This window comes from Neolamprologus multifasciatus, chromosome 5, assembly GCF_963576455.1.
Source record: "Neolamprologus multifasciatus chromosome 5, fNeoMul1.2, whole genome shotgun sequence".
NCBI lineage: Eukaryota > Metazoa > Chordata > Actinopteri > Cichliformes > Cichlidae > Neolamprologus > Neolamprologus multifasciatus.
Window position 1 is genome coordinate 187,042 of NC_140443.1, and position 24,215 is coordinate 211,256.

At 46.9% G+C, this 24,215-nt stretch overlaps 2 protein-coding genes and 1 long non-coding RNA gene across 10 annotated transcripts in view; 1 reads left to right on the top strand and 2 right to left on the bottom strand.

Moving 5' to 3' along the window:
- The window catches only part of LOC146517725 (RNA-binding protein 39-like), a 21,151-nt gene extending 4,544 nt beyond the window's left edge, over positions 1-16,607 (bottom strand). The window contains exons 1-14 of one of the 4 annotated variants that reach the window (XM_085160711.1): positions 16,487-16,603; positions 15,298-15,364; positions 12,187-12,236; positions 11,477-11,653; positions 10,355-10,408; positions 10,156-10,273; positions 9,213-9,365; positions 8,089-8,238; positions 7,945-8,010; positions 7,621-7,825; positions 7,457-7,543; positions 516-627; positions 322-424; positions 54-132 (exon numbers count right to left, since the gene is read on the bottom strand). In XM_085160711.1, coding sequence (XP_085016837.1) covers positions 54-132; positions 322-424; positions 516-627; positions 7,457-7,543; positions 7,621-7,825; positions 7,945-8,010; positions 8,089-8,238; positions 9,213-9,365; positions 10,156-10,273; positions 10,355-10,408; positions 11,477-11,653; positions 12,187-12,236; positions 15,298-15,348 — 1,405 coding nt within the window. In that variant the 5' untranslated portion in view covers positions 15,349-15,364; positions 16,487-16,603. The other 3 variants (XR_014874241.1, XR_014874240.1, XR_014874242.1) reach the window with 3 other exon arrangements.
- LOC146517726 (uncharacterized) lies at positions 14,146-16,372 on the top strand. Its single transcript, XR_014874245.1, has 2 exons — positions 14,146-15,421; positions 16,257-16,372. It is a non-coding gene; the product is annotated as an uncharacterized LOC146517726 (long non-coding RNA).
- Positions 16,608-16,922: 315 nt separating the features above from the next.
- tsen2 (TSEN2 tRNA splicing endonuclease subunit) lies at positions 16,923-24,153 on the bottom strand. Of its 5 annotated transcripts, none has more exons than XM_085160715.1 (12): positions 23,636-24,148; positions 22,052-22,118; positions 21,923-21,962; positions 21,572-21,832; positions 21,147-21,282; positions 20,979-21,053; positions 20,171-20,221; positions 19,937-20,081; positions 18,772-18,808; positions 18,495-18,606; positions 18,322-18,411; positions 16,923-17,060 (listed from the first exon to the last, which is right to left on the bottom strand). In XM_085160715.1, exons 1-12 carry the CDS (start codon positions 23,798-23,800, stop codon positions 17,001-17,003), a joined length of 1,239 nt encoding a protein of 412 aa, XP_085016841.1. In that variant the 5' UTR covers positions 23,801-24,148; the 3' UTR covers positions 16,923-17,000. The 5 variants fall into 5 exon arrangements, 4 of the variants coding, with proteins under 4 accessions (XP_085016841.1, XP_085016838.1, XP_085016840.1 ...); XM_085160712.1 differs by having other exon boundaries at positions 21,147-21,255; positions 23,636-24,147; XM_085160714.1 differs by lacking the exon at positions 23,636-24,148 and adding an exon at positions 23,268-23,629 and having other exon boundaries at positions 21,147-21,255.
- Positions 24,154-24,215: the final 62 nt, after the last annotated feature.

Below are 24,215 nucleotides of genomic sequence, written 5' to 3' on the forward strand. Positions count from 1 at the left end.
GCTCCCTGATTGGCTGACCGACGACACACAGGTCATGTGACGCGGAAACTTACCAGCAAAGAATCTCCCGTGCAGGGCGTTGACGGCAGCCATGGCGGCTGGGATCGAAGGACACTTGACATAGACGTTTCCCTGGAAACAGCAGAGGTCAAAGGTCATCGCAGTGAAAGTAAACAAAAGTCAGACTTTAGGAACAAACGAAGGTCAGAGTCAGGAAAATAAAAGCTTTGCCCCAAATATACTTCACTCTCTCCACCGCGGCCGCAGCAAGGAGCTCACGACCACCGGCTGAGTCGATAAGGTCAGAGGTCAGGTTCTTACCTCAGTGGAGTTTTTGTCAACGTAAATGTGAACAATGCCGCCATGTTTGTTACACTCCTCTATGACGTCATGCTGGATGTCCAGCTCCCACCCAGGAGCTCTCCTCACTGAAACACACACACACACACAGGTCAGTGTGAGGCCCACAGGGTCCTCCTCCTCACCTGTGGACACACGTGGGCCGAGATATTTACCTGCTGGGGTTAAACATGTTGGACAGCTGGAAGCAGTGCGTCGCCAGCGGCTGAGACGGGAGGTTCAGAGCAGGAGAGTTCATGTTCATGTTGAGAGTCGGGTTCATGGCCGCTGAAAGAATCCGACACTTCACATCAGTGAACAGGGAACCAACAGGTGTGACACGAGTTTCTCGTGTTGCTCCAAATCACGTTAGTCATCTCAAGGAGCTTTATGATGTAAATAGGATGGGTGGTGGCGCTGTCACTTGGTGTTCGCTCGCTCGCTCTGTGGTATAGTATCGCTTCCTGTTCCTGCTCAAACACAGTCGTGTTTCTGAGTAGCTTATTTGCTTAGCAGTTTAATTAACAACTTTTAAATACATTCTTTTTCACAGTATAATCTTCACGTGCTTCATCCGAAGCACACTTTCTGTGTACTCACTACCTAATTTATAGTATTCACTCACTGTCTCTGTACTGTTTACGCTAGCTTAGCTCGTAGCCGACCCGTTAGCACCATGGCTACTTCACCTGTCCCTTCTGCACTTTCTTGCTCATTGTGTCAGATGTTTAGTTTACTCCTCGGCCTCCTTTAGCAGTAATGATATCTGTAACAAATGTAGCATATATGCAGCTCTGGAGGCCAGGATTACTGAACTGGAGACTCGGCTTTGCACCCTTCTCTCACCCTCAGCTAGCCAGGCCCCTGTAGCTGGTGCAGCTGAAGATAGCGTAGGCCCCGCTAGCTGTTCCCCGGCAGATCCCAAGCAGCTGGGGAAGAGACGGCTGGGTAACGGTGAGGAGGAAGCGTAGTCCTAAACAGAAGCCCCAGGTACACCACCAACCCGTTCATTTGTCTAAACCGTTTTTTCCCCACTGCGGTGACACACCCGCTGGGGGTCAAACTCTGGTAATTGGTGATTCTGTTCTCAGACATGTGAAGCTAGAGACACCGTGCAACCATAGTCAATTGTCTTCCAGGGGCCAGAGCAGGCGACATTGAAGGAAATTTAAAACTGCTGGCTAAGGGTAAACGTAAATTTAGTAAAATCATAATTCACGTCAGCAGTAATGACACCCGTGTTACGCCATCTGAGGTCACTAAAATCAATATTGAATCGGTGTGTAACTTTGCCAAAACAATGTCGGACTCTGTATTTTCTCTGGTCCCCTCCCCAATCAGACCAGGAGTGACATGTTTAGCCGCATGTTCTCCTTAAATTGCTGGCTGTCTGAGTGGTGTCCCAGAAAACGATGTGGGCTTCATAGATAATTGGCAAACCTTCTGGAGGGAACCTGGTCTTGTTAGGAGAGATGGCATCCATCACACTTGGATGGAGCAGCTCTCATTTCTAGAAATATGGACAAATTATTAAACCCCTCAAAACATGACTATGCAGAGTTGGGACCAGGAAGCAGAGTTGCAGTCTTACACGCCTCTCTGCAGCTTCTCTCCTCCTGCCCCCCCAAAAGCCCATCTCCATAGAGACTGTGTCTGCTTCCAAAAAGACAAAAAACAAACTAAAAACCAGCAACAAACAACTTAAACAATCACAAAGAAAGAACAATACAGTATCCACATCTGAACCAAAGAGTAAAACAGTGAAATGTGGATTATTAAATATTAGGTCTCTCTCCTCCAAGTCTCTGTTAGTACATGACTTAATAATTGATCAACAAATTGATTTACTCTGCCTTACAGAAACCTGGTTGCAGCAGGATGATTATGTTAGTTTAAATGAATCAACACCCCCGAGTCATTCTAACTACCAGAAATCTCGAAGCACAGGTCGAGGGGGAGGTGTGGCAGCAATTTTTCACACCAGTCTACTAATTAATGAAAGACCAAGACAGACTGTTACTTCATTTGAAAGCCTGATGCTTAGCCTTGTTCCACCCAGCTGTGAAACTCAGACACCAGCCTTACTTGTTATCATCTATCGTCCACCTGGCCTTACACAGAGTTTCTGTCTGATTTCTCAGACTTTTATATCTGATTTAGTTCTGAGCTCAGATAAAATAATTATTGTGGGTGATTTTAACATCCAGTTGATGCTAAAATGACAGCCTCAACATGGCATTTAATCTGTTGTTAGACTCAATTGGTTTCTCTCAAAATGTAAAAGAACCCACCCACCACTTTAATCACACTCTAGATCTTGTTTAACATATGGCATAGAAACTGAACATTTAACAGTGTTTCTGAAACCCTCTCCTGTCTGAATCATTTCTTGATAACATTTACATTTACAATAATTGATTACGCAACAGTGGAGAGTGGACTTTATCAAGTAGATGTCTTTCTGAAAGCGCTGTAACTAAGTTTAAGAATATAATCCAGCACTGTTATCATTGTCAATGCCCTGTACCAACACAAGAGCAGAGCAGCTATCTGAACGCTACCCCAACAGAGGTCGATTATCTTGTTAATAATTTCACCTCCTCACTACGTACGACTCTGGATACTGTCGCTCCAGTGAAAACTAAGGTCTCTAATCAGAAGTACCTGACTCCGTGGTATAATTCTCAAACACGTAGCCTAAAGCAGATGACTCGTAAGCTGGAGAGGAAATGGCGTGTCACAAATTTAGAGGATCATCATTTAGCCTGGAGAAATAGTTTGTTGCTTTATAAGAAAGCCCCCGCAAAGCCAGAACAGCTTACTACTCATCACTGATTGAAGAAAATAAGAACAACCCCAGGTTTCTCTTCAGCACTGTAGCCAGGCTGACAAAAAGTCAGAGCTTTTTGAGCCAACCATCCCTTTAACGTTAACTAGTAATGACTTCATGAACTTCTTCACAAATAAAATTTTTATCTTAGAGAAAAAATTACCAATAATCATCCCACAGATGTAAATTATCTACAGCTACTCTTAGTACCATTGATGTTAAGTTAGACTCTTTTTCTCCAATCGATCTTTCTGAGTTATCTTCAATAATTACTTCCTCCAAACCATCAACGTGTCTTTTAGACCCCATTCCTACAAAACTGCTCAAGAAGTCCTGCCATGATTAATTCTTCGATCTTATATGATCAACCTATCTCTAATTATCGGCTATGTACCACAGGCCTTCAAGGTGGCTGCAGTTAAACCTTTACTCAAAGCCATCTCTAGACCCAGCAGTCTTAGCTAATTATAGGCCATCTCCAACCTTCCTTCATATCAAAATCCTTGAAAGAGTAGTGTTCAAACAGCTAACAGATCATCTGCAGAGGAATGGTTTATTTGAAGAGTTTCAGTCAGGTTTCAGAGTTCATCACAGCACAGAAACAGCTTTAGTGAAGGTTACAAATGATCTTCTTATGGCCTCTGACAGTGGACTCATCTCTGTGCTTGTCCTTCTTGACCTTAGTGCAGCATTCGATACTGTGACCATAATATCTATTAGAGCGATTAGAACATGCTGTAGGTATTAGCAGGTATTGCACTGCAGTGGTTTGTATCATATCTATCTAATAGACTCCAGTTTGTGCATGTAATATGGAGAGTCCTCTTCCACACACTGAGGTTATTATGGAGTTCCACAGGGTTCGGTGCTAGGACCAATTCTGTTTACATTATACATGCTTCCCCTAGGCAGCATCATTGGAAGACATAGCATACATTTTCACTGCTATGCAGATGACACCAGCTCTATCTGTCCATGAAGCCAGATAACACACACAATTAGTTAAACTGCAGGAATGTCTTAAAGACATAAAGACTTGGATGGCCACTAACTTTCTGCTTCTTAACTCAGATAAAACTGAGGTCATTGTACTCGGCGCTGAAAATCTTAGAAATATGGTATCTAAGCAGATTCTTACTCTGGATGGCATTACCTTGGCCTCCAGTAACACTGTGAGGAACCTTGGAGTCATTTTTGACCAGGACATGTCCTTCAACGTACATATTAAACAAATATGTAAGACTGCTGTTCTTCCATTTGCGCAACATCTCTAAAATTAGAAATATCCTGTCTCAGAGTGACGCTGAAAAACTAGTTCATGCATTTATACTTCCAGGCTGGACTACTGCAATTCATTATTATCAGGATGTCCAAAAAACTCACTGAAAAGCCTTCAGTTAATCCAAATGCTGCAGCAAGAGTACTGACAGGGACTAGAAAGAGAGAGCATATTTCTCCTTGTTTGGCTTCCTTCATTGGCTTCCTGTTAAATCCAGAATTGAATTCAAAATCCTGCTCCTCACATACAAGGTCTTAAATAATCAGGCCCCATCTTATCTTAATGACCTTGTAGTACCATAATCACCCTATTAGAGCACTTCGCTCTCGCTCTGCAGGCCTACTTGTTGTTCCTAGAGTATTTAAAAGTAGAATGGGAGGCAGAGCCTTCAGTTTTCAGGCCCCTCTTCTGTGGAACCAGCTTCCAGTTTGGATTCGGGAGACAGACACTATCTCTACTTTTCAGATTAGGCTTAAAACTTTCCTTTTGCTAAAGCATATAGTTAGGGCTGGACCAGGTGACCCTGAATCCTCCCTTAGTTATGCTGCAATAGATGTAGGCTGCCGGGGGATTCCCATGATGCATTGAGTTTTCCTTTCCAGTCACCTTTCTCACTCACTATGTGTTAACAGACCTCTCTGTATTGAATCATATCTGTTATTAATCTCTGTCTCTCTTCCACAGCATGTCTTTTATCCTGTCTTCCTTCTCTCACCCCAACCGGTCGCAGCAGATGGCCGCCCCTCCCTGAGCCTGGTTCTGCCGGAGGTTTTCTTCCTGTTAAAGGGAGTTTTTCCTTCCCACTGTCGCCAAAGTGCTTGCTCATAGGGGGTCATATGATTGTTGGGCTTTTCTCTGTATCTATGAAGCGCCTTGAGGCGACATTTGTTGTGATTTGGCGCTATATAAATAAAATTGAATTGAATTGAATAATACAGAGAAACCCCAATAATCATACGAGCCCCTATGAGCATGTTACTACGAGGAAGGAAACGTTTTTAGCATCTACATGGATGTTAAAATCACAATAATTAGTTTATCTGAGCTCAGAACTAAATCAGATAAAAAGTCTGAGAAATCAGAGAGAAGCTCTGTGTAAGGCCCAGGTGGACGATAGATGATAAACAAGACTGGTTTCTGAGTTTCACAGCTGGGGTGGACGAGGCTAAGCATCAGGCTTTCAAATGGATTAAAAGTCTGTCTGGGTCTTTGGTTGATTAATAGGCTGGTGTGAAGAATTGCTGCCACACCTCCCCCTCGGCCTGTGCTTCGAGGTTTCTGGTAGTTAGAATGACTCGGGGTGTTGATTCATTTAAACTAACATAATCATCCTGCTGCAACCAGGTTTCTGTAAGGCAGAGTAAATCAATTTGTTGATCAATTATTAAGTCATGTAATAGGGATGACCGATCACATATTACGTATCGGTCCCATACTGACCTAAATTACTGGATCGGATATCGGAGAGAAACAAAAAATGTAATCCGATCCATTAAATATCACAAAAGCACTTCACAAAACCTGCGACACGGCGTAACTCAGCTCATAACCGTAGCACGTCGGAGCAGTATGCATCACGTGATAGAGCGGCTGTCACGTGCGAGACCTGTCGGCGCTCTGGTTGAGTATTTGTAGCCTCACTACCAAACCAGCATTTCATCTCCGAGGAAGTTTTCCCAGAGAGAAGTAAAGCAAGTGTGTAAGTTCATCTCTGAATGTTTGTAAAGCATTCCCATGTTAAGCTTAACAACCGATATATGGAGCGACTGCCTCTCCTCTCTCTCTCTCCTGCTGCTACTTCAATCATTAAACTGATTCAATGATCAGCTGATCGTCTCTCTTGTTTGTTTTTGGCCACTTTGCACCAGAAAGAGGAAACCAGCAGCTGAACAACAGCAGCACATTTAAGCTTGATCAGCTGTTGTTAGAATTTATTTAATATTATTTCTACACCAGGATCTTTTTCTACAGCTGACGTAACTGTGCAGGGGCGGATCTAGCAAAGTTTAGCCAGGGGGGCCGATAGGGCATGAACAGGGAAAAGGGGGCACAAAGACATACTTTTCTTTCTTATTCTCATTTAAAATGTCGAGCTTTTAATAAATAATTATCTGAATCTTACACCCAAAGTTTTAATCTGATGTAAAATGTATAGAAGTCCATTACTGTATATAGTAACTGTTAAGTCTAATATACCCTAGTAAGCTGTAGTACTTTTTCCTTTGGGAACCATCTGTGCAGTCTGCAGTTATGTTGAAGAAAGATGTTGAATCTGTTTAATTACTGTAGAACAATAATTGATTTCTGTGCATTTTTTTTTAACACGTGGATTAAATTAAAGTCGATTACGTTGATTAAGCATCATGAGGTGGGGGGTGGTTCCCTATTCTTTTTTGCTGAGAGTTGGCAGCCCTGTTAGTTAGGTTGCTTAATATTAAAGTAAAACACCAGAATAGGGAGGATGGAGCAGGTTTACGTTTATTAGATTGATCAGTTTTGCTGATCTGTGACATATTTTGGCTGCGTGTATTTCTTGCATACAGGTTTAACAGAATAGCTTTAGTTTAGTTTTTTAAACTTGAGTATGAACTTATACAAAATGCGGCAAGATATAAAAACCAGTTTTATTGATTATAAAAAACCCTATATCGAATTCATATCGGTATCGGCAGATATCCAAATTTATGACATCGGTATCGGACATAAGTGGTATCGTGCCATCTCTATCGTCTACTAACAGAGACTTGGAGGAGAGAGACCTGATATTTAATAATCCACATTTCACTGTTTTACTCTTTGGAGCTGACACAGTCTCTATGGAGATGGGGTTTCCGGGGGTTTTTGGGGGGTTTGTTACCCCAGAGAGAGGCGTGTAAGACTGCAGCTCTGCTTCCTGTCCCAACTGTCACATTTTGGGGGTTTAATAAATTTGGCCAGATTTCTGGAAATGAGAGCTGCTCATCTCCAAAGTGGTATGCCGTCTCTCCTAAAGCCCATGTTGTTGTTACCTGTCACTGCAGCCATGGCTCCGATGGCAATAGCCCCACTCATCTGCAGAGCCTGCTGAGCAGCAGGAGGCATCTGCAGACCAGTACCTGCACACACACAGAAGTCAGAGGTCACACAACAGTCGGGGTTACAGGTGTGATTTCAGGTGTGACCTCAGGCTCACCCTCAGCCAGGCGGGCCATGAGCTGCAGCCTCCCGGTGGTTCCCAGGTCGATGCCGGTGTGTTCCAGCTCATCGCTGTCAAGGAGGGACGACGCCACGGAGACGTCGGTCCGCTCGGTCACGTGACCCACTTTCATGGGTCTCCCAGCTAACTCGAAGCCATTCAGCTGCTCCAGAGCGTTCTTGGCGCACTCTGCATCTGCAAACTGACATCAGAGCACATCGTCATAACGGGCTCACCTGAATGTGACCAGGTGACCCACAGGTTCACCAATCAGAGGTTGGTGGTTCTGCTCACAGTCTCTGTCACTGGAACCAAACTCACGGTGATGAAGCCGTATCCTTTGGAGCGCCCCGTCTCGCTGTCCATCATCAACTGGATGCTCTCAATCTGAGACACAAACACGGCATCAGAGGGTCAGCGGAGAACAGCCGAGTGTGTGTGTGTGTGTGTGTGTGTTCGTCTCACCCGTCCAAATGGCTCAAAGATCCCTCGCAGCATCTCCTCGGTGATGTTGAAGTGCAGCGAGCCGACGTACAGCCTCATCGGTCCAGATGTCCCTTTTTGCAGGTTGTTGGCTGCAGCAGCAGCAGCAGCAGCAGCTCGGTTCTTCTCTGCCTGGACACACACAGACACACACATTAAACTTTGAACATTTAGAATACTTTGATGTACCTGAACTTGAGCCTGTGTGTGTGTGTGTGTGTGTTCCTGTCTAGCTATCTTTGTGAGGACCAAAATCTGCATTCTACTATACTTGTGAGGACCAACAGTCTTATGAGGACACACTCACGGTCCTCACAAGTTTGAAGACATTTTTGAGGCTCAAAATGTGGTTTTAGTGTCAGGGTTACAGTTAGGTTATGGTCGGGTTTAGGGAATTGTGGTTTAGTTGTACTTGTTTTAAGCTTAGGTGCGCGGTCCTAGCGGCCGACTGGACCCTTACTCTCCCTTCAATGTCCCCGTGTGACTTATATGCTCCTCCTTTGTTTGCCTCCTGCTGTGTCAGCCTTAGCCATCTGATCCCACAGTCTTAATATGTGTGCAATACAAGGGGAATACAGAGCTTTTGGTCCCCATTTTCTATTAATGCAACCAGTAGGGAAACAGTCTGAAATACTTAATACTTAATGTAAAAAATGAAACGGACTAGCTCCAACAGGTGAGCCGATGCTCCCTCACCTCTATGGGGGGAATCTCACCCTCACACAATTCAAGTTTTTATTACATTTTTTTGTTTTATTTGTGTGTCAGTAAACACAGCACTCACACGACATTAGTTTTGGTTGAACTCTTTATTCACACATCAATGTTAGTACTTTCTTAAGCGAGGGAGGATCAGCTCACCTGTCCGTGTCAGAATTAGCCACCAATCTGGCTACTTTTTATTCTATAAAAAAAACTATAAAAACCAATAAAATTATAAAAAATATTAATAAATAATAAAAAAAACAGACCTGTCCCATCCCCTTTACACCAAATTGCATTAAAAAACTTTTAAAAAAACCTTTTGCACAGGGAAAGCATTATGTCAATGAAGGTCCTCACTAAGATAGCTGAACGGGGTTGTGTGTGTGTGTGTGTGCGTGTACCTGTGAGGCCTGTACAATGATGGGAACTCCCAGCAGCCTTTGTCCCGTCAGCCCAATGGCCAGAGGAACTGAACTTGCCTCCACGAACTCGATGTAGGCGATGCCCTTTGACCTGCGGGAGTTCCTGTCTGAGATCATCCTGACATCCCGAACCTAAACATAGGAGCAACATTAGTTGCCATAGGAACCAACCAGCTGATCCACCGGAGTAATCGGAGTAAAGCCAGTGCAGAGGTGGGGATCGGCGGGACGTTCCCCTGACGGGACCGGCCGCGCTGCTGTTCACGTATCAGTAGTATCCATCGTCTGTCTGACACATATATGCATCATGTTTACATCATGTTTACTGTGTAACCACTCTGCATTCACGCGTCACATGTTCAGCCTGTCCCAGAGCGCCGTGTCCTTCCACGAGGAGCTGATCCGGTAAAAAGCTCACACAACAGAAACATAACTATGGATTCGATGGTGTTCACAGCGTGCGTGGGATATCCACGATCAAGCTGTCAGTGTGATCACGTATCATAACAGGAAGTGATATCACTTCCCTAAGGTTTAAACCCCTCCAAGGCCTATGACAGTTCTGACACTTTCCACACCGATGGTGGAACGAGTGGGCGGGCTTGAGGGTCCGACTGCTCGCAGGTACGATCGGCCGAGGCTCGAGCGCACGGCGGCGACATTCTGTGACCAAACGCAAACGCACACTCTGTAACGTGAACGAGTAAAAACTCCACCAACCAGAGAAAAGAGAAGGAGCGCTCGCAGCGAGCCACGAAAGCATTGAAGCGCTGAAGGTTTAAACCCCACCAATCAGACGACGCCTGCGGCCAGGACGCGGCGAAAGTGGGAAGAAGAAACTCCCTGTGACCTGCAGTCACCCCCACACGCTGAGGAGGCGCTGCAGCAGGTCCACGATAGAAACAGGAAGTTGGCGTCTCACCTTCCCCACCGCAGAGAAGAACTCCTCCAGGTCTCGGGGGCGGATGCGGGCGGCGAGCTGCATGCAGAACACCGTGCGGGCGTCTCTCTCCTCGGGCGTCAGGTTATCGATGGGCTGCCTGGAGAAAGAACGCCATCAACACCAGTTATTGATCCCGTGAGACGGGCACAGACTCCTCCCCTCAGACCCACGCTCTCACCTGATTGGACTCTTCTCCTTCTTGACGGGACTCTTACTCCTCGACCGCCGCCGGCTGAAACACGCACACAGGGTTCTACTGCAGATTCTACTCTTCTACTGAACACTTCCTCTAAGTTTTCAAGTTAAAAGCCTGCCTCTGTGTTAGGGCTGCCACAAACAATTATTCTGATAGTCGACTAATCAGATCATCATCCATTGGACATAAAACATACAGCTTATTGCACCAGCAGTATCTGCTCTTATATAACTATCATTAGCTTACAGCTTTAAGTGTGTAAGGTATGTGCTAACTAAAAATAAAGACAAGATGGTAGTTTATTACATTTTAATGAAATTTGCAGATTGTTTCAGTGAAGTTTAATAAACTCCTTGCTATCTAAAATATAACAGGACACCGGAGTAAATTCTCGAGCATCTCACACTTCTGATAATCAGCTGTCTGCTTGACGTTTATTCAGCTGTGTAAAAACTATAACTTTAATCTCAGCCAAACCGATTTACTCAGGAACAAATAAAATACTGAAAAAAGCCAAACAATAACATTTTTAAGTATCTAAGTGACTTATATATCATGTTTAACCTGAGTAGAGACGGCGGTGGGTTTGAAAACGATTTGCTGGAGTCCGGTGTTCTCACGGCTCTAGTTAGCCTAGCCCCCGGCTAGCTATCGAGCTAGTGGCTAACAGACGTCTCTGAAAACGTCGGAGCGCTTTTGAAAATATGTGGTGTCTTGATAAACTGAGCAGATATTTGAGGTTTACACAGCTACATTCTCGCCTGAAAATATGTTAACGTTTATTTTGTGACCCAGAAAGAATAATAAGAGTAACATTAAAACTAACTAGCTGCCGCCATTGTTGGAAACTGAGCTGGGCTGCGCTATGAATTCTGGGACACAGCTTCTTCTTCTTCGGGGGTTTAACGGCAGCTGGCATCCTTGTACATGCAGTGCTGCCATCTTCTGTTTCAGTCCGTTATTACACTCTTAAATCCTGCTACTTATTCCTGCGTCTTTTGTGATCAAAGCTTCAAACGACGCGTCGACGATCTAAATAGTCGACTAGTCGTGGCAGCCCTACTCTGTGTGTTAGCTTTTAATGTAAAAAAAAACACATCTTACTGCTTGTGGTGGTCTCTGTAGCGCCCACCGCGCTCTCTGCTGCGGCGGTGCTCTCTGCTGCGGCTACGACTCCTCCGCCTGTCTCGGCTGCGGCTGCGTTTGCGCTCCCGACTCCGGCTCCTCTTCCTGTCTCGACTCCGGCTGCGCTTCCTGTCGCGGCTGCGACTGCGTTTCTTCCTGCGAGACACACAGCAGCCAATCAGAGCACGTCCCGACGGTCACGCTTTCAGTCTGAGATGGTTTGCACATGTGCAGAGGCGCCGTACGACGGCGTGTCAGGGCCACGTCAAGACAACGTGGAGATGTGATTTCTCCTTTAGCGCACAGACGCGGCGTGGTGATCGGCGTCAGGACGCTGACGAGAAGGTGCAGATGCACGGTTACCGATGGTTACAGCCTGGCGCAGTAAACGGGACGGATGTTGCATCACAATAAGAGCTGATGAGTTTGTCTCGCTCATCTTTGTGCAGCGCCTACAGCAGCCGTCTTGAAACAACAGTCATCTCCACATCTCGCCTTTTTTCTCAAAATGATCAATTTTGTTCTTGACGTGGCGCCAACACGCCGTCCTAAGATGGCGCTGCCAAGCAGGAGGAAGAGAAGAAGAGGAGGTGAAGGAGGATATGCAGAGGACTGATGTGACAGAGGAGGACGCTGGGATAGGAGGCGGCGGCAGATGATTCGCTGTGGATGTGCGGGCGGGTGAATACCTCTTGGAGCGCTCGTCCTGTCCGTTGGGGCTCGAGATTTTGGCGTCCTCCTAAGCGGGGTCGACAGAGAACAGCATGAGGTGGTGTCAGGGAGTGTAGGGGGTGGGGGTGGGGGGGACAGGAGAAAATATAAACAGTTTAATGAGCGTCATTCAAACAGGAGGGGGAGGGGCTGTGTGTGTGTGTGTGCGTGTGTGTCAGACACACACACTCCAAAGTCCAGCTGCTCTTCAGGTGTGTGAAACTCCTGTGACGCCCTGAAGCAGACAGGAGGATTACAGCCTCGTTTCCACTCGCACCTTCTCTACTCGCTCAGTTTTAGGGTTTTCCAGGAACTGCTGGTACAAAAAAAGTACCTGGTACCAAAAAAGTACCTGGTACTGTACTCTTTTAATACCTACTTGGCCGGGGATCCAGGAGATCTGAGCCGATCCAAAACTGTGACGTCATCAGACTGCATGCCAGCAATTGGCCGGTGAGTGGCATCACTCGATGAGTCACGAGAGCGTCTCCCACAAAAAATCAAACGCGCCATTTTTTTAAACCAGAGAACGCTGCACAAACCATCCCGCCGTGCAGCAGCGGGGACGCCATCCTCCGCTGTTACGTTGATCGTGTCACATACGAATGACACTTTCGGCCACGTTTCTATAGCAACACGTTGAGGTGCTACTTGTAATGGAAAACAACAGAAAACGAGTTGAGTGGAGCAGGTGGTAGTGGAAAAGAGGCATTAGTCACTCAGAGCCAAGAACCAGAACCAGAGCTTAGGACACGCCCTCACCTGCACTACATAAATAATGTCTGATTAAACTGAATAGCTGCACACCTGTGTGAAGTCACACCTGTGTTGTGCAAGGTCACACTGTGAACTTCCTGCAGAGCTGCTGCTCTAAATCGCGGCGCTTCCCTCTGGCAGAGAGCAACGTTGCTGCTCACCTGCACACAGGTAGGCCCCACCCACCCCCACGTCCCGACCACCCGCATGCTAAGCTAAGCTAACTCTTCGCTGTTCGACTTCATCTCCCAGAATCCTCTGCACTACCTCACCATTGGAGGGGGGAGGGATGAGGGGGTCGGACCAGAAGCAGGTGACAGTGTAACCAAGGGAACTACAGTCATGTTACCATGGGCACCAGAGTACAGCAATGCATGATGGGGACTTTTACTACCTTCTGAGTGAGACAGATCACAGTGGCTTTCAGGGGAGCAGAGGTGAGAAATCGTTAGGCAAGTCTACAAAGAGAGATAGATGTGCGTTTAATTATGTGAAGGACGCGTCATCATCAACATCATCATCAGGGTCAGCCGCGCTCTGCTGCTCACAGCGCCACAGCGGATTTCAGTGTTTGGTCACATGATCACGTGTCAGCTGAACCATCAGCCAGCAGGCGGGCTGTGCTTCGTCTTTTGTAAACAGCGGTGAACGTTAAGCAAATGAAAGCGTTAAAAAATGGTGACATTTTATTGGTCGACGCAAAAATGTATGAACACGGAGGAAAATCACAAACGTAGCGGCTCGACCGTGACGTGAAGATCAGAGAGGAGACAGGGGGAGGGGCTTAGCGGCCAGAGGTTTTTCATGTTGAAAGGTTTTTCCTTGCCACTGTCACCACATGTGTGCACACAGGGGGGCGTCTCCGTGTCACCGTCCTTACCTGACAGCACCTGTATACGACTGCTGGTCTACAAATAAAGTGGACGCCTCCCAGCTGAGGTTTTCATGTTGAGGAAAATCTCCTCGGGATCCCTCAGGTGGTTCTGCAATAACCCTCTCCTCCTCTCGCCGCGGCGCCAATCCGATATGATCTGATCAGATCAACTTTTTAAAGTTTCAGGTTTGTTGTTCATTAAATGTCACAAACATGAGGACAGAGCTTTCTGTCACTCAAGATTCACACACCGATTTTAAACTAAGACTCCTCTCTGACTCCTCCATAGTTCTCTTATCTGGCACTTGTCTTTATATATTACAGTTTTTTCAAAATAAGAGTCCTCTGCGTTCCAATAGTCCCTTTTGGACAGATTTATTAAATGAGGTAAATTATTGTGACATCACAGGGTGATCTAACAATTAGCAGTTCTCAGTAAAAACCAACAATCAGCTGAGAGAATGTTAATTAGTGGCTCAACAATCCTGAGGAGGGGGGGCGAGGGAGGGCGAGGGGGGGGCGCTGCAGGCCCGCTAACCAAAATAATCCAGTGTGAGCTCAGGTTCAAGTGTTTGTCTCTGAAAACAGCGAGGCAGATACATGAGAGGAGGCTGAAGGAGAATCAGTCTGCTTTGGATTTAACAAATAAGTCTTGTGACAGAAACCAGTGAGCAAAGGTCTGAGGGTCTGAGGATTAGGACTCAGGTGGAGCTCGGGATTCATCTACAGGAGAGCTGCATCATTACAAACTGAAGTCTGTGTGAACAGCTGGCCTGGACGACATGCAGAAGAACAGGAACGCCATTTACCGTCTGATCACGAGCCGTCCCACGTGACTGTACGAGCCGCCCACGCACTCATCTGATTTCCATCTATTAAACAAGGCGGGACTCTTTCACTGTCAGTCTGAGCAGTTTGCAGTAAACTGTCTCACACACTTAAACGGGCTGTTCCCATTTCTATGACCTCCATAAATCATCAGGGTCACAACACGTTGTGGCAAAGTAAGATGCACATTTTGTAGTCCATTGTCTGCACGTCTGCAGTTTTAACATGGCAGACATCCGGCGCCACACTGTTAATGAGAGAAGAGCGTGAGGTCATTTCAATTCTCTGTGCGCGGCTCCTCTCTTTTCCTAAGTCCTCAGCACGGAAAAGTGAAAGTGGTTAGGAAAAGGAGATGGGAGGGACTTTTGGAACGCAGCCCTGGTGTCAGTCTGGATCCCTGTGGAAGGTCCAGACAGGAAGTGATGTCAAAGAGCCTTAACGCTGCGAGTAGGTGAAGGAGGAGGAGTTACAGATGAACTTTGAGCTGACATAGTTTATTCATTTTCCAGCTGGCTGCGCGACCAATTAAACTGCTTACTGACGTCTGAAGGTGGGGTCAGGTGAGCAGCAGTGGGTGGAGCAGCAGAGTTCGGCTGACGGTCTCGTGAGCAAAGGACAAACAGACTCTCACCTTCTTGTATGGCGCCTCCAGCATCGCCTCGATGTCCAGGTCATCTGCCATCTTGCTACCTGCGCACCTACACATGCACACGCCGAGATAAAGAGTTTAATCACCTGCCACAGCTGTCCAATAGGTACAAGTTAAATCCATTACCAGCTTATCGGTATCAGTTACCATGGTGACCAAACAGGTAAACAAAAATACCTGGCGACACATGTGTCTGACGTTACTGTTACACCTGTCAGAATCTACTTAAAGTGTAGACAAACATCTGATGACGGGATCAGCAGGTAAACGTTACACCTGGACTCCCGGAGGCTCAGCGTAGCATGACTCAGACAGGTGAACAGCACCTGGCTGTGAGCCTAACGTTAGCCTCTCAGGTGAACACGCGCTCAGTGACCCCCCGGAAAACCACCATCGGTGAGTCCGGTGTTTGCGCGGGCTCGGCCGGGAGGCTCCAGGTGAGTGTCACCTGAGTCCTCCACAGCGAGCAGCAAGCTCAGCATGCTAACAGTAGCGGGCCTTCCGCCGTTTCTCCGCGCTAGCGGGCTCCAAGTCGGGCTGAAGCCCGGCCGACAGGCCGGTACCGGGCTTACCTGGATGCAGAGTGGCTCGGCGGGTGTCAGCGAGCAAAACGTGTCTGTGTCCGGGTAACGGAGCCTCTCCGGTGCTCGTCCGGGGGACGCTTCTCTTAGCTATAATGGCGAACGACGGGAGGGCTAGTGCTCTCGCGAGATCTGGATACAGCGAGATCAAAACAAAACAGCCGCGGAGTTACAGAAACTGAAAACTCAAACAAACTAAAGCAGTTTGACTTTGGTCACGTTAATAAACAGCCAATCAGAGGGCGACACCTTTCGCTCGGGACACGCCTCCCTGAATCTGCCGCTCACGAACACCGCAGCCAAGAATTCAAAATACTAAAGTACTATAAAAATGTCTTTATTATTTCCATCCGTTTCTAGGCTACCCAATCCAAAAATATGATGACGTCAGCTCCCTTTCAACAGCATCCATGCGTGGAAGAACTGCAACAATCTCTCCTGATCACCAAACATGTGAATGGAAATAAAAGGATGAATACCAAAAGAAAAGCTTCAACCAGTGAGAAATGAGCTCCATGATGGAGCCGCAGAGCAGAGGGAACCTGCTTTCATCATCATCACGATGAAGACTTAAAGACACTCAGTCACACCTGTTCTCACCTGAGTTCTTGAAGAGGTTCTACGTCCTTTGATCTGCACGGTCAGAACATAAAAGCCTTCAAACAAACCATCACTGTGTGGAAATGATGAGTGTGCTGTGGTGCAGTGATACAGACGTCACAACAAACAGGCAGATTCAGGTGTGTTCACCTTTATTAGAAACAGAAAAGTCACCTGCAACGCACAGGTGTGGCAGCATTTCATCAAAGCACGTAAAAACTCAGAGTGTGAACTTCATTCAAACACAGGCCTTCAGGTCCAATCATGGACCTGAAGGCCTGGGGTCAAAGGTCAGTGAATGACTGTTCCTTGACACCTTTCAGCTGATCGCCACCTGTCATGGAGCTGGACAGGTGAGGGTGGGAGGCTGGCAGAGGGCTCACATTTCTTCTTTCTTCAGTCATTAAAGTCTTTTAACGGAAAACACAGATTCTATTTGACACCTCATAACCTTTTATGTGACATCACCATTTCATGACCTCATAAGCGTCTCACGCCAGCCAATTAGATGTCATCCTGCTCCGCTCGCTCTCTAGAGGAAACCCACCTGCTGACGATCACTTCCTGTGGAGAGAAAACTACATCACCAAAGTGTTTCACCAGCAGGCAACCCTAAACCCCGCCCCCATTACTAGCAACTTGGTCATTGAGGCGGAGCTTCTATTCATCGAGTCACATGAGTCCTCATCAGCTCGGCTGATTGGCTGCTCTGCTCCGGTCTCACTCTTTATTTGCAGATGGCTCAGTGTTGATCAGTGTGATGGACGCTAATGACCTCAGCTGTTACTGGCGGGTGGAGCTGCATGAAGTTGACCTAAAAACCGAAATGTTGGGATGGAAGCAGCTCCGAACCCTGGGTTTCATCTCCATGGCAACCACTGCTTCTACATCCATGTTCTACGGCTCATCGGGCTCTCAGGTTCAGAGGCAGCGCCTCAAAGGTCACGTGGGTCCTTCCACACTGGCTCCAGGACTGTCTCGGGTGTGATTCAGGGTCTCGTCCTGGTGGGACATGGTCAGAACGACCAAGCCGCTGCATGGATCTGATGACATCAGTGTCTGAATGGTGCACATCTTGAATCTTCACAGGCCCGAAGTTTAGGAAGAGCAGAGGCTTCACTTAAAGTGTCAGAGCACTGATATGTGGTCAGAGGTTTCATGTGTGTCCAATGAGGAATATCTGACCTGAAGGACATCAGCATCAACAATCCCAGGAAGTTGATTCTATTCATCTGGATGTACTGTTTTCGGTGAGAGGAGCTAACACTGGGTTCATGATCAGCTGATTTATAATGCACAGACTAACAGTCACAAAGCGAGACAGGTGCAGAAGCCGGGTACGAGTTTGGTGCCCGTTCATAGGGTCGGGGAGCTGCAGTCAGCTGAGCCTGAAGAAGTCACCTGATAATGACGGTTCTCCCACTGACTACATCCAGGTGAGCAGAATCAACATTTTGGGATTTCCTCCCCTGAATGGTTGAACATCAAGACACGACAGGGAGTTTGAACATTTTGACTTCTCCTCGTCTAAAATAAGTCATTCCAGCTCCATGTTGTCCTGCTTAGAGGAGCTCCATGAGTGGTTCACGCATCTGCCTACAGAGTGAAAGACGCCAGTTCGATGCCTTTAGAGTCGGTCATGAAGAAATGTCCCAAACGAAACGCGCTGTCGCCACGGCGCCCCCCGCTGCTGTGTGCAGAAGGCATCAGCTCTGCATGAGTCACAGATCAAAATAATCCTTCTTTATCTGATTCTGTTTTAGCTGTTGGGAGCTGTTTTAGCCCCCCCCCCCTGTTATCGATAGTTTCAGTTCTGGTTTCTTACCTGGACCTTCAGCCTTCTCAGACACACAGGTGAGTCCAGCTCAGCCTCTGATAGGTCGGCTGGATAGATGATGTAGCACAGCATCAGCTCCTGTAAGACAAACACAGGCGGTTCTCTGAGGAAACCAAGAGCAGAGAGTTCGGTCCACGCGGGATCACTCTGATGGCGTGTACCTTCGACACGTTGGCGGTAATCCTGCTGAGAGCTGCCAGAGAACGCCACGAAAACGGGCGCAACGGTGAGGCCCTGAATGCATCGTCAGCCCGTTCAATTACCACAGAGTAGCTACAGGAAGAGGATGGAGACAAAGTTATGGACCCTAAGAATAATCAGAGAGGTCAAAGGTCACGAGTTTAAAACAGAAAATATCTGAAATACTTGGAAAGCAAAGATGCTTCCCTAAGATACGCCCTCCATAGAATCACCGCTGTGTGTGTGTGTGTTTGCTACCTGGCGTGGTAGAAAGGTGGTCCCTTCCTGTACAACACTGAAAACAAACACAACATGATCAGATATTTTTCAGACCATAAGCTGCACGAGATTATAAGACACATTAAGCAAAACAAAACAGTCAGATGAGTCAAACTTCACTCAACTCATTCTTCTTGCTTCCTCCACTTCTGTACCATTGATTCATGAATGCTGTATTCTATCACAGCTGCTCTATTCCCGTGTTGTTGCAGTATATTAATGACTAACCTCATATTGTGGATGGATTTTCTCAGTTGTTCTCCTGACTGAAGTTTGGTCCGTTTACAGCATCCTGCCATGCGACTGCATTTGTCTCTAACCATCAGGAACCCTCACATTAACTTTATCGAGTGGAAAAGTGTTAGCGTTCATCCTCCAGCTTCACTGTGTTTATGCTAACATAGCTGTGTCGCTAGCGATCACGTACCACATCATTATACACCAGCTAGCCCAACTTCAGTAACCCTACAAACGTCACTGCTGTTTAGTTTTCTGTCGTCATTTATGTTGGAAGTGACAGCAGAGTTTTTCAGAAATCTCTCAGTCAGAACATGCTACATCATGTTTAGGTGGAAACTAGCGAGCTAACTTCCGCTAACTTCCTGCTAACTTCTAACTCCGTTAAATGTAATAAATCCTGTTTTCATGGATGCCTGGATGTTAAACTTAATTGTTACACCTGGTAAAGCAGCAACACTGATCATTTTATTAAAGATGAAAGAATTTAGACAGTTTTTAACTCTCAGTGATGCTGCAGTGTTCGTTTGACTTTGGGACCTGAAACAGACGGAGTTTAGGACCCAGATTCCTCCCAGATTTACGAGCACCTTAGTCCAACAAATACCGCATGTTCTACAAAAAAAGTGCTTTGGTGGGTATCTGATGGACAAACAACAAACCAGTTCCACATCACTGAAGTGGCAGCATCTTTACAAACCAATTCTGGTTCATCTGTTTTACTCTGCCGTGCTTTTTCCGCCATGTGCGTATGTAAACAAAGGCACTGCGCATGCGCGTTTTACCCATATTCTATCGCGATATTTTCTTATTGTTGCCTTACATTGTACCGGTGTTACCGTGAACAGTATGATATGGCCCAGCTCTAATAACAACCCCCGCCCAAGTGTTTGTGTGTTTGTCTTACTGAGGTCTACGCCATACTTGGCTCCGCCACCTCCTTTAGGGACCCACCCCTTGCTGCGGAAGTGATGATAGACTGCATAGGAGCTGATGAAATCAGGACGCAGGGACCGAAACGTCCTCCACAGCTGCACGATGGACAGGGGTTCCTGACCAATCAGAGGTTAGTAGAGCAATAAGGTCAGAGTGGGAGGAGCTTTGAGTGAAACACATGAGGCGGAGAGAGAGAGACAGTTACCTGCTGCAGGTAGACGGACAGGCAGCCCAGACTGTAGACCAGGAAGAAGGCCTGAGGGCGACACAGACAAAGAACCTGTTGTGACCCCAACAGCAGCTCTGAACACCTCACTGACACCTCAGCTTGTTCAGGTGGAGCCGGAGCTCACCGCGGTCAAACCTGACGGAGCTGAGGATCGTTGGTAATGTAGGGCCTGCTGTGTGTCTGACACCCCTGGAAGTAACTGTGAAACCTGCTCAGTGCAGCTGAAAGCCTGAAACCACACAACCTTCAGACAACCATCACCTTTATCTACCTGTGGGAGTGGATGATGCTGTCGTCGTGGAGGTGTCTAAATTCATCGGTAATAAAATGATCAGCGTTGCTGCTTTACCAGGTGTAACAATCAAGTTTAACATCCAGGATCCATGAAAACAGGATTAATGAAGTTTAACAGAGTTAGAAGTTAGCAGGAAGTTAGCTCGCTAGCTTCCACCTAAACATGATGTAGCATGTTCTGACTAAGATTCAAACGTACGGCTCTGCTGTCACTTCAGACATAAATGAAGACAGAAAGCTAGCAGAAAGCTAAGCAGCAGTTTGTAGGGTTACGGACGTTGGGCTAGCTGCTATATGATGATGTGCTACGTGGTGGCTAGCGACACAGCTATGTTAGCATGACATAAAAACAAGAAGAAAAACAATATCTGAACACCTGAACCTGAAGTTCTACTTAAACAGCTGTTTGCTCAACTGGAACCCCCCCCACACACACACACACACACACACACACGTCAAAGACGACTACATGAGGAAAACGGTGCATTACCTCCTCCAGACTGAGCTGCAGGTACTCGGAGAGAAAGAACGGTGTCCGCCTCACCTCCCTGACCCCGCCTCCAGTCTGCGCGTACATACACAGTGATCAGATGTTAACTCCAGCTTCCTGCGATCATTAAAACAAGGACTTTTTCTCTCCTCCACCATGAAGACCCACCTCACTGTCAGAGACCACCAGGAGGAAACCAGGACCAGGAACCAGAGGAGCAGGATCAGGATCCGAGTCAGGATCACAGTCCAAGCTGGAGTCGGAGTCCTGTTCTGAGCTGTTCACAGAGATCACACAAACTGAACTGCATCATCTGCATAAACCTAGACCACCTGACTGTGCTGAGAGCCATAACACGAGGAGAAACCACATGAACCCGTTTATGAACTTTGACCTGAATGCCATTGTCTGCCTACACAGATGTTTAGAGTCAAATTACTGACGATAATCAGCCAAATTCAGCCGAAGAAGCAACGACACATTGTTTTAGTTTTAGGTTTTATTTGTCCTCTCATGTTTGTCAGGTAAATGAAGCAGAATCTAAAATTGACTGATTTTTAAATGGACCCTGGCAGTGAAACAAAACACTCTACCTGCAGCTTCTCTTGGCCTCCGGCTCGACCTCTGACCCCCGACTTGACCTCTTCACCTGGGGGCTGACTCCTCCTTCTTGCTCCGGCTCCTCCTTCCCCCTTTCACCGTTCTCCTCTGCCTCCCCCTCCCCTCCCATCTGGTTCCTCACATCCTCCATTTGTATTGGCTGAGAAAGCCTGAGCAGGGTTTGATGAACAGCCTCTTCATCCCATCCCTGAGCAGACAGAGCTGACCCCACCCACTTGAGCAGCTCCTCATACCTGTGAGGTAAGAGGTGACATCATTGTGTGAGCAAACGACAACAGGAAGTGGTGCGATTAAGAATATAGACAGGAAGTGGTGTCACTAACCTGGCCTGTGAGACCACAGGTAGAAACACGCCTTCGTGTTCTGTAACAGAAACAGAGACCAGCTGACTCCGAGAGCAGCCCTGATTGGAGGAGGCCGGAGATGATGTCATTGTGCAGGTGTAAACTCACGCTCCCATTGGTTGGAGATGCTGTGCTCCGGTCTGGATCTGGACATAACCCCTTTACCAAAGTAACCCTGAAAAGAGCACAGGTGTTCAGCTGTCAGCACCTGGCTGAACTAAGGTGGATACAGGCAGAGCAGTGGGCGGGACTAAGCCTCTTTCCAATTTGATTGGCTGAGCTGTGAGCACACATGAATGATTGTCATCTCTAAAACCTGAGCCCTGTTTCAGTCCAGGGCGTCGCTGTGGAGGACTATAAATCCCTCAGAGTACACACTAAACTGGACTGGGTTTAAACACCTCTGCTCTGTACAGCAAGGCCCAGAACCTCTGGGGTCCTTCAACATCTGTCTGACAATGCTCAGGATTGAGATTACTCATAATGCACCACTGAATGACACAAGAAGTCATTCCTGCCTGTGGCCATCTCTGTGCAACTCCATCTAATACACACATGGTGGAGTCGTTAGTGTTTGCACGTCCTCCACAGTGAAAACAACGTTTTACAGGTTGAAAAATGTCAATCATGTATATTTAATCTCTGTAATAATCTGGATATTTATCATTGAGCTGTTTGTTTAGTAGTGCTATTTCTTATTTTTTGTGACTTTGTAATATATTGTATTTAATTTATATATTTAATTTAGTTGAGTCTTTTATTGTTCTTACTCTTATTAATAAAGGATTCTGATTTAGTCATAAGTGCATCAATTCAATTCAATTTTATTGATCCAGCGCCAAATCACAACAACAGTCACCTCAAGGTGCTTTATATTGTGCAGTAGATCGTACAATAACAGGTGCAGAGAAAAACCCAGCAATCATATGACCCCCTATGAGCAGCACTTTGGCGACAGTGGGAAGGAAAAACTCCCTTTTAACAGGAAGAAACCTCCGGCAGCAAATTGCTGATGCACCTCACACTGCACCTGCTGGTCAGGATGTGACGTCAAATTGTGCGCTTGACACCAGGACCGGCGACAAACCAACTCTATTTCAGAAAGACACAACTTGTGTCCCAGCGGCCGGTGCTCACTGGAATAATTAATTATACTGGGACCTGGAGTGGAACAAAATTTGGACCTTACCAAGTCCTGTTAGCCAACACAGTAAAGAAAATTTATTTTAAATCAAATAAAAATCATTCATCGTTTTGACCCCACCAGAACTTTTCTTGTACGATATAAAAAGACTGATGTTAACTGAAAGAAGAGATTCCTCACGTGTCTTTGTTTATGTTCTCTCCTGGCACGATGTCTGTGCCTTTGTTGTTTCCACGATCTGTTCTGACCGCTCTATTTGTTATGGAAAAATATTGTTTGGCTTTTTTGACCCTGGAAATGAAGCAAACGAAGTTTATTTGATTCATTTACTAATCTTACTAAACCTCGTATACATCAATCCAAATTTCCTAATGCAAACATATGTGACAACATTCCCATAAAGCTGCTTGTTCGATGTTGTTTCAGCCCCAGGTTGTGTCTAACGGTCACTACACGAACCCCGTGACCGTCTGCGCCCGTGTTCTCACGCGCGGCTGTTAGCTCTGCAGGAGATGGGAGGGGCTCAGGTGAGGTGGGTGTGGTCAGACCTGGTCGTGGATCTTCTGGCTGTGTTCCGGATCACAGACCAGCACGTGCTGATTGAGGAGCTCTCCCTGGAAGTGGCTCCTCTCGCGCGGGCTGAGCGGCAGCGGAGCCTCGAGCTCCTCCGTGACCCGGAGGCGGCGCCGGGGAGCTCGGAAGTCCGCGTACATGCTGCCTCGGGTGCGGGTTTAGCACTGCTAGTTGTTAGCCTCCGCGCGGTTTGTTTGGCTGTGGCTTCACCGAATCTCTGTCCGACAGGAACTGTCGGTCTCCTCCGTGTAGTTCCGCCTCCAGTTCTTCTTCTTCTTCTTTTCCCGTAACCCGTTACCGCCCCCTGCGGGCTCCTGTCATCCTGAATCTGACGAACACTTCCTGTCAGGCTAAAAACGGAAGCTGTCCCTCCGGTAATGAATCGATCCATCCACGCTGCCAGCACCACCTGTGTGGATGCGCTCCATCCATCTGCCACTAAAAGCCTCTGAAACAGGGGCGGATCTACGAGGTGGCGCCCTAAAATAATCTCTGACGCCCGTACTGCTTCCCTGGGTTTGCATGTGATAATGTTGTTTATTAAAATAAGTTAGC